We start from the raw sequence: 9,970 nt of genomic DNA on the forward strand, positions 1-9,970 counted from the left end.
GGAAGTCCAAGACTTCTAGGACGACAAGCGGCCCTGTCCCGCTTGCTTGTATGCTCCGGGCACCTCTCATCAGTTATGAAACATTTTGAAACAATTTTTATAATTAATAACTATAGGGCCCTGCCCTGTGAGCCACAAACCCACATTAGAGGGCAGGACCCTACTTCTAATCATATTAGTTTAGCGTTTAATTTAAAAAAACTTGTTGGCGTTTACATCTGTTTTAACATATTTACACGATGCATAATAAACTCTATTAAAAATATATCTATTGATTATAATGTTCGAAAAATTGGTGATTTTAAAAAACAAGATCTTTACATTAGATGTTTAGGTGTTTTAAAAGTAGAGCCATTCCTGTCTTAATGGCAGTCCCAAACCTTGACCTACCCGGTACAGAGTGCACCCCACATTGTGGGCTTAAAGTGATAGTAAAGAAACAAGCAAATCTAATAACAAGGACCTTCGAGCGACCTAAAGTTTTAAAACAATTAAAGTCAATTTTTATTTAATATATAAACTGAAGCAAAAAAACAACATATACATATACATACTGACTGTTTATGCTTTAGTACTTAGAATCATGTTTGGTAGCGTTTCGTTTCTAAAAATGTTTGGCTTTACGTCTGATTTTTGGATTAGTTTACACAATTAATTATCATATCAACGAAAGAATATCTTAATGCTTCATAAGGTAAACATGTTTCCCCTTCTACCTGTCTTGCAGTGTTTCTTATCAGAGTGTTTTAAGGTTTACCGTTCTTACCCTCACCACAGAATAAGTCATGTGCAGAGATGTAACTTCTACAGTGTAACTTCTAAAGTGTCTCCCCATTAGACACAGCAAGTGACCACCAAATAATAATAATAACGTGAACGGGAAAAGTTGATAAAATATAATTTAAAGGATGGGGCTACTGCAAGAAATAATAGGTCAACTCACCCTGAGCGAGGGCACCCACTGTAGCCTGTAGAGCGATGGGTTAAAGCAGAGGGGTGGAGATCAGGGCATGTAGGATGAACCTGCAAAATACAGTCAATGAAGTTCAGCTAATTGCATTTTTTTCCCGTGTTAAAGGGATAGTTCACCCAAAATTTACTTCCATAGTATTGTTTTTTCCTACTATAGAAATTAATGGGGTCCACGAACAGTTTGGTTACAAATATTTCTCAAAATATCTTCCTTTGTGTTAATCAAAAACAACAAAATTCATACAGGTTTGTAACAACATGAGGCTGAGTAAATGATGGAAGAATTTATATTTTTGGGTGAACTATCCCTTTAATGCATTAAGGCTCAAAAACAAAATCAAGTTAGTCTACACATGCACATTTTAACATTTACTGAAGATTTGGTAAGAACTAAAGAGAGCTGTAATGGATACAATACCTCTTATTGTCCACCTGCATGTTATGAGATGTGTCCTTCCGATCAGCCTCCCGCTCCTGAAGTTTGTCAAATGGACCTTTAAATTAAAACACAAACCAAATCAGCTCAACTATCATTTTTCAGCATACTGTATAAGTGGATAAATGGCAATACTGCATGTCCATGTGACACTTAAGACTTTCAGATGACATCCAATGCAACAGGCATTTGATATTGACAACTGTGTCCTGGAAAAATCAGACAAGACAAAGGACATGAAGTACAACAGAAATTCTTTTACATGAGTTTGTAATTTAAAAATATGCCATCAAGTGTTTTAACTATCTGTATTCAACTCACAGAAGAAAACAAGTTAATAAAAAGACAAAAAAATGACAATTTTATCCTACGTATTGTACAGTGGGTTGACGTGGCTGGCTTGTTTTGAATAGTTTTGACGTTTTAAAACAAGATATTTAAATGTTTCATGGTAAATAACTATAGAGCTCTGCCTCTACATATAATCGAATTTGTTAGCATTAATTTAATAAACATGTCAAATATTATATTAGCAAAAGCAATGTTATCAAATGGTGTTTACTGTTACCATATTACTACATCACAAAGCATCTACATCTAATCGTAGCGTTTTGTTATTTATTTATTTATTACGTTTACATCTGCGTTTTGTGTTCATTTACTTGATTTATAAAAGCAAGTCAATTAATTATCATAAGCGCAAAAGTCGATGTTTAAAAGTTTTTACTATGCTTACCGTAGGTGTTTCAAAAGTAAGGCCATTCCTACATTTACAATGAAAGCTACTTCTCTTCCCTACTGAAAAACTTGGTTTAAGCTGGTTTGGCAAGCATTACCAGGCTAGGACCAGCTTAAACCAGCTACTGCCACCTTAAACCCGCTAAAACCAGCTTATGCTGGTCTTAGCTGGATTTTTCTATTGGGTTAAACGAGGCCCTGGGGTGAAAATTTGTCTTAAGGGCACGGTATTATACAATGTCTCTCGATTTTAAAACATAATTTGGACGTTTAACGTTAAATGTTTTTCAGTATTCCATTGTAAATAACGCTTTGTTAAGCGACTCGTTTCCGAAACATTTCGGGTCAGTTTTCACGACGCATAACATATATCTTTGTATCGCTAATAAAAAACACATGAATTATCATAATTATGAACCAAAGCGGTTAGCGTTTATAAAGTGTTTTTTCCCAATGCTTCATATGGGTGGTTTCCCATACAGGGATTAACGTTAGTTTAAACCCGGACTAGGCATCAGTTTAATTAGGAAATATAACTAGTTTTAACAATAATGCTGTACTAAATACATTACTTGTGTGCATTTTGAGGCAAAACAAAAAGCACTGATGTATTTTAAGATATGTCAGTACATGTTTTCAGTTTGGACAGCTCTTACATTTTTTTTTGTCTAGGACTCTAATCCCTGTCCGGGAAACCGCCCCATAAAGTTAAGATGCTTCCTCTCCTACCTGTCCCTGTACTGTCCTCAGTGAGCAGAGTGTTTTAAGGTTGACCGTTCTCTTCATAAGCTTACCACAGAATAACGCAAACACACTGTGGAACTGCGCTTTATATAGCCCGAGAGCTGGCGTTCTATGGTTGTCATGGATTCCATATTAGGTCATAGAAGGAATGGCGTATGTAAAAAAAAAAAGATCGCCTCTGTGTCACGTGTCGGTTACGGTATTTAAACACGTGACAGCACCGGACAGCTCCTGTAGACAGCAAACAAACAAACAGACAAAATTTCTAAGGCATTTCTAGCATTAGGACATTAACGTTAGATGTAAAATATATTTGACTGAGTTCCGTTTCATTTATTTACCGTTAAAAATTTTTGCGGAGTAGTTGGATAACAAATTTAACGTAGACGAAGTGATTGCCAACTGACCTCCGGTGTTGATGGTCAAACATGAAATATTCCCTTTGGATTTATCTAACTGGCATTTTTTGTCTAATTAATTTATTTATCTTTATTGTTCATATGAACTCTGTAATTTGTTATCATTTTAACTGATGGTAAAGTTAAGTTTCGTAACTTAAATCACATATATTTTTATATACCCTGCTGAAAAAAAAAACGGCATACCAGCAAGACCAGCATATGTTGTGTTTTGGTGCTGGTTTGCTTGTGAACACCAGCACCAAACCAGCATCAGCAGCACCAGCTAAACCAGCATAATTCCCATGTTGGTTTGATGCTGGATTTTTCAGCAGGGTAATCTTAACACTGTAGTAAATTACTGCGCTTTACTTTACCTGTATGTTTTTCTTGTGTTTATTTCATGTTGTACAACCGCTTAGTAGTATTAAAATAAATGGGTTTATAATAAAATAAATAAATTTGTTTTATATCATACTTTATTTTGTAAGTAATACATTAAAGTTAATCACCATATTCACGTGTTGCCTTAACCACTTAAGGGTTTTTGCATTTGATATATTTCGTTAAAAATACATTAAAATAAGAATAGCCATAGCAGGATTGCACGTATTGGTTAGACTTAATGACGACCTCAACTTTATTCAAACTTATTCAACTCCTGTGACTGGTAACTTACCTACTATAACATTTTAAGGGCTAATTTTGGTTAACACTAAAACTTAATAAAATAAACAAATCACATTTATAAATCATCACAAACTTTATTGACAAAGATACTCGAAGAAGTTTTCCTTTCCGTGTCTTAACTGAAGAGTCTATAAATATGTATTATAAAATAGACCTAGAAGCTGTTGTAACATACACTGAGGTCTTTTGCCAAGATATTTCACATATTAACTTCGAAAAGCTTGATCCCATACAAATTATTCAAGACATTTTCAAAAAAGACATCTATAATACACAAAACATTTAATACCCGCAACTGTATAGAAAGTCCAAACCAAGTCCCCATTGGTTGACAGGTGGCACACATACACAAAAATAGACATAATGGCAGCATCTGGCTTTAGGAAGCATATGCATCTCAAGTCTGATGGAAAGGTAAACATTTACACAGTATTAAGTTGTTGGTCTGGGTGAGACCCAGCAGAAAAAGTCCCTAAAGAGGTAAAAGATAGCCTTGGTTGGTCTGCTTGCGTTCCTGTGCAGGGGTCACTGGCTCTCTCAGTCGAAGGGGTCTGTGGCAGTCGGAGTCATTCAGAGCTGGATAATGTTGTCGGTAACATAAGTAAGAAAAGACTAAACCTAGAAGAGACCCCACCAACACATCTGAAAAAGATAGTGATTAAAGAAATGTTAAAACACTACATATTAATAGGCAGTGATGATGTCACAGGTTTCTCTTTACATGATATGTACACTGATGACACGTCTGATAATCTGTGAGGGTGTTAACTGATTTTTTTAAAAGTCAAAGAAGTCTTACCTTGCCAGTGATGTTTGTAGTCACATGTCCTGGAGAGGGCGATCATAATGGCGCATAGTAGGGGGGTGAGGAAGGCACACAACCTCCAGGCTCTGCCCCGGCCTAAAGGGCTAAAACAATGCAGCTTTCCAGCTACATACAAGGCAGTGAAGCCCAGACCAGCAAAAGCAACTAAAGAGAAAACATAAAGTGGTTGCAGTGTTAGATGCAAGGATTTGTTTCATGAATGTAAAGATGTGCGTGCTTTCCAAACAATGTTTTGAATGTAAATGGAGAAATGAACACAGAAACTGTATTTACAGGATGAGTGTCCACTAGGAAAACTTTTTCTGCCCTCCATTATTACATCCGGGTCACCGGTACAGTGAAGCTCCGTGTTCATTTGGCCATCCGGAAAACAGCGGTAGAGGAAATCAGGTCGTGGCCTGGCAGTGACAAAGAAATAAAGGGAACAAAAAATTCAATAGGATTAAAAGACTAGGTCTTGCCTCTCTGTGCCTTTCAACAAACGCAGTCCAAGCTGAAATTATCTCTGAAAATCAGCACTTAGGGAGTAAAACAGGCTTTTATAGAAGAATTTCTTAGCATTAAAGCCCATCTGAAGATCTCATTACAGTATGCACAAATAAATGTTAAATGGATGGAGGATGAATAATTGAAAAGTGACTGAAGAATAAACAACATTTGCATTTCCTGAAAGAAAATGCTTGCAGGCAGCAGATAGAAATAGCACGGGTCAATGCAATGTTATTTTTTAACAACATAAGTAAACTATCTGCTGTAAAAAAAATGAATATATATCATGTTTTTATCACAGTGTGTCTAACTCCCTGTGCTTCTCTCTTTAAGAACGAGTGCACTCATTTTACAGTCTTCTTTTATGTCTTGCTTCCCCGGTTGTCAAAACAAAAATGGTAAAATGTACCAAACGCAAAATTTTCTTGTAGAAATGCACAGTTGCTTTGGTTAACCACGAAGCATGGACAGAATCAACCGGAAAAATAGAATAAAAGCGTATTTTGGCATTTTAATGAGATACATTAGCCCAAAAATATGAACAGCAACGTAAGGACGATTTACTTCGTCGCAGATAGACACCTTTCTACAGTTTTATTTAAATTGCACATTTGCTTACCAAATTTTTACTTTCCTTTACAAAAATGCACACACTGCCGGACGGCAGAAACTTACAAGTAACATCTTGTGCAATGTGCATCTAGCCAATTACACTGAATACTTTAATGGTATCTATTGATGTGACAATGTGATGGACAAAACTACTTATTTTAGTGCAGAGAATAAGTTAGGATGTTTTAACTTACCTGCCCACGGCTAACTTGATTGCATTAGTGAAAACTCCATTCAACACCAGGGTCAAAGTTGCAGCTAAATCATTCAGGAGACATACAGAGACTTTTATTAGCAAACAATGACTTAAAGGGGAAATTTCACAAGACTTTTTTAAGATGTCAAATAAATCTTTGGTGTCCCCAGAGTACAAATGTGAAGTTCTAGCTCAAAACACCATAAAGATAATTTATTATAACATGTTGAAATTGCCAATTCGTAGGTTTGAGCAAAAATGTGCAGCCTTGGGTGTGTCCTTTAAAATGCAAATGAGTTGATCTCTGCACTAAAATGGCAGTGCCGTGGTTGGAAAGTGCAAATTAAGGGGCTGTATTATCCCCTTCTGACACCACAAGGGGAGCCAAATTTCAATGACCTATTTTTTCACATGCTTGTGGTGAATGATTTACCAAAACTAAGTTACTGGGTTGTTCTTTTTCACATTTTCCAGGTTGATAGAAGCACTTGGGATCCAATTATAGCACTTAAACATGGACATTTTTTTTTCGTTTTTCATGATATGTCATCTTTAAACAAGATACAAGACTAATACTAATACTAATGCAAGTAATAAAACAAACACAGACTGTCATCAGCACAGCTACTGTATATTTGGTTCATAAGTGATCATGACGCAATCGTATGTCCTAAGCAACTAATGATTCAAGTAAACTTTTGCTGGTTCCCTCCATGACCGAACACAAACATACTTTCTAAATAACAGCTGAATAGATGACGGTAAATTTGTTACCATGTAGTACACTGTAAAAAATATATGTTGGTTCAACTTAAAATTAGTTACCTGATTGCACCAAAAAAGTAGGTTAATTAAACTTAAAAATATTAGTTAACTAAAAAATTTGCGTAAAATGTCAAATTATATTTTTAAGTAGAATGAACTAAAAACCTTAAGGCAACCAGGTATTTTAAGTTGAAACAACTTTTTTTACAGTGCTATATAAAGTTTATTTAGACTATTTAAAAGGGGACAAATCATGAAAATCGCACTTTTTTAAGTGCTATAATTGGGTCCCCAGTGTTTCTTTCAACCTAAAAAATGTATACAAGATCAACCCAGTAACCCAGTTTTGGTAAATCATTCTCCGCAAGCATGTAAAAAACAGGTCATTGAAATTTGACTCCCACCGTGATGTCAGAAGGGGACAACACCGCCCCTTTAATCTGCACTATCCAGGACACACCCCAAAACAGCACATATTTGCTCACACCTACAAAGTGGCAATCCCAACATGCCACAATAAATTATCTATATGGTATTTTAAGCTAAAACTTGAAAAACAATGACAATGACACTTGAAAAAAACAATGACTCCTTTAGGGCGTGTTCATGTAATCTCATATTTGGTTCAGTTCAAACAAACTCTGGTGCGATGGCTCAGTTGACGCGGTTCATTTGAGTAAATGTGAATGCTGCCACCCAAACTTTGGTTCGCACTAAACAAGCAAACGGAGACCGCTGAAAAGGCGGGTCTTGGTACGCTTCCATACGAACTTTGGTGTGGTTCGAAGCACTTGGTCCAGAGACAAGGCAACGAACCAAAATCAGGATGTGATATCACAAGATAATGTTTTACAGCGGTATGAGCCGTGTATGCAAAACAAAACAAACATGGAGTAACAAAGAGGTTAAGAGCCTTCAGGGAACCAAATTTTTGCAACACTGTGAAGAACCACTTGTAGCACCTTTATTTTTAAGAGGGTACCCATAATTGTCTCCACATTTCTGTAGTAAACAAACACCACTTACCCAAAGATGCTTCTTTAACATCACCCTTTCCACCTTGTTTTAAGAAGGCAAAGAAGAAAATAACAGCTAACGGTGTGCAAAGGGCGATAGTCTGTGTAAAGAAGTAAATAAGAGAAAAATGGTCAACGTAGATATCATCATGCACCATGCATATAGTTGAATTCTATATCCATGTATTTAGGATGAGTCATCATAAGCTGAACTTACAAACATGAGGCGGGTGGGAACGCGGTCCTTTTTGACAGGGTGGAACTTATATAGCCAGAGTTCTTCAGGTTGGATCTCTCGGCTGAATGGAGGCAGGTTCTCCGTTAGGCTTTAAATACAAACAAAATAACTATTAAGAGGCACAACTGAAAATTTGAACCTGCTGCTCACCAACGCCACAACAAAGCACTGGCAGAACAGGTTATGGATGATGTGGTTATGACTTAAACCTCGAAAGCTTATTTTTACATACGTAAGAGTCACATGTATGCTTTTGGCTGAAAAGTTAACTCACATAAACACAGCTAGAAGAAGCAGCCGTATGATAACTTCACAAATGAAGCCAATATCAAAATTCTTCCTCATCTTTGGTGCAGGTTTGTCATTGACAACAGCTCCACCCAAAACCTAAAAGAAAAAGAAGTGATGACTACAATGAATTAAAAAGAACAAAATTACTTTGAACAGATACAGCAAGAAACAATTTCACCATCACTTTAGTAACACCAACAGCCTGCCCTGCCACCAGCATGATACGAAAAGATGAGTAATGATCACTTTCAGCTGGTTAACGTTAGTTATAAACCCAGCATCACAAGAAAGAAGCCACGAGTTAATTCAAAAGCGGACTGAAAATGAAACTCGTTTCCTGCAGGACGGAAGTAGTATCGATAGTATCGAAGTGAAATAACCACAGCAATTGTGAGTCACGGGAAAGATATTGATTGATGGTTCGGTTATCGGTGCGATATCGGCCGTCACCAGGTGCGCGACATCTGTGATATGGATATTTTCTTACGAACATTTCCGCAAACACGGCATCGCGCATCCTCCTTCTTTTGTCTGGAGTGAGTTGAATACAGACCTTCCGATTGTTTCTTTCTCCGTTTACACCGTCGCTTTATCGGCTGTTGAACGCAGCCACCGGAGCAGAATTGCGTGATGTCTATCATATATAATTGACATGTCCAGCAGCAGCTAACCGCGGCACATTTCAGCGATGAAAAGCTCTGACATTTACACGTCACCCAAGCGCTGTCCAAATCGTTCGTTTGGAGTGATTCTTTTTGATCGCTCGGTCGAACCGATTCGCAGCTGATTCGCAGAGCGCTTGCGAATCACTCATTGTGTAAATCTTTAGATAAAAAATAAATCTAAAATACGCTCAAGGAAACAATCCACGATTTAATTAAAGTAAAAGTATTAAACTAGGATTTGTTTTACTGAAAACCATAGGCTAGGTTTTATGGTCCATCAAAAGTTTATGTGTCAACATACCTATTTTTATTTATAATAAAACCATGGTTAATTTAAAACTATAAAAATACATAAATCTAAAATATGTTCAAGGAAACAATCCATGATTCAATTAAAGTAAAAGTATTAAACTAGGATTTTTTTTTTTACTGAAAACCATAGTTTTATGGTCCATCAAAACCATATAGTTGTGTGTAACAGTTACACAACATTTTATTTATAATAAAACCGTGGTTAATTTAAAACTATAAAAATACATAAATCTAAAATACGTTCAAGGAAACAATCCATTATTTAATTAAAGTAAAACATTTTTTTTACTGTAAACCATAGGCTATAAATTAGGTTTTGTGGTCCATCAAAACCATTTAGTTAATGTGTAGCTACACAACATACCTAATTTTATTTATGATAAAATCATGGTTAATTTAAAACTATAAAATATATAAAAACTATGAAAAGGGTTACAACATAACATAAATGTTTGATACCGTCAAATTTACCTTGTTTTTAATTCAGTCATAGGGTAAAGAAAATCCCAGTATTTTGCGCCTCGTTTATTTTAGTTTTGGGAACACAATGGCCGTTTCCCAAACGAAAGGCTGCATCCTCCG

The 9,970-nt window shown here is 36.1% G+C and overlaps 1 protein-coding gene and 1 long non-coding RNA gene across 7 annotated transcripts; both read right to left on the reverse strand.

Annotated features, from left to right (window-relative positions):
- Positions 1–75: 75 nt before the first annotated feature.
- Positions 76–2,979, reverse strand: LOC129446334 (uncharacterized). Of its 2 annotated transcripts, none has more exons than XR_008645166.2 (3): positions 2,876–2,979; positions 1,391–1,617; positions 76–1,023 (listed from the first exon to the last, which is right to left on the reverse strand). It is a non-coding gene; the product is annotated as an uncharacterized lncRNA (long non-coding RNA). The 2 variants fall into 2 exon arrangements; XR_012372567.1 differs by lacking the exon at positions 2,876–2,979 and adding an exon at positions 2,145–2,396.
- A 1,053-nt stretch (positions 2,980–4,032) lies between these two features.
- On the reverse strand, positions 4,033–9,154 carry plpp5 (phospholipid phosphatase 5). Of its 5 annotated transcripts, none has more exons than XM_055208713.2 (8): positions 8,903–9,154; positions 8,395–8,507; positions 8,100–8,208; positions 7,893–7,983; positions 6,100–6,163; positions 5,078–5,202; positions 4,778–4,948; positions 4,033–4,620 (listed from the first exon to the last, which is right to left on the reverse strand). In XM_055208713.2, exons 1-8 carry the CDS (start codon positions 9,050–9,052, stop codon positions 4,451–4,453), a joined length of 993 nt encoding a protein of 330 aa, XP_055064688.1. In that variant the 5' UTR covers positions 9,053–9,154; the 3' UTR covers positions 4,033–4,450. The 5 variants fall into 5 exon arrangements, with proteins under 5 accessions (XP_055064688.1, XP_055064692.1, XP_055064691.1 ...); XM_055208717.2 differs by having other exon boundaries at positions 8,965–9,120; XM_055208716.2 differs by having other exon boundaries at positions 8,899–8,939.
- Positions 9,155–9,970: the final 816 nt, after the last annotated feature.

Source organism: Misgurnus anguillicaudatus, chromosome 12 (assembly GCF_027580225.2).
Source record: "Misgurnus anguillicaudatus chromosome 12, ASM2758022v2, whole genome shotgun sequence".
Classification (NCBI taxonomy): Eukaryota; Metazoa; Chordata; class Actinopteri; order Cypriniformes; family Cobitidae; genus Misgurnus; species Misgurnus anguillicaudatus.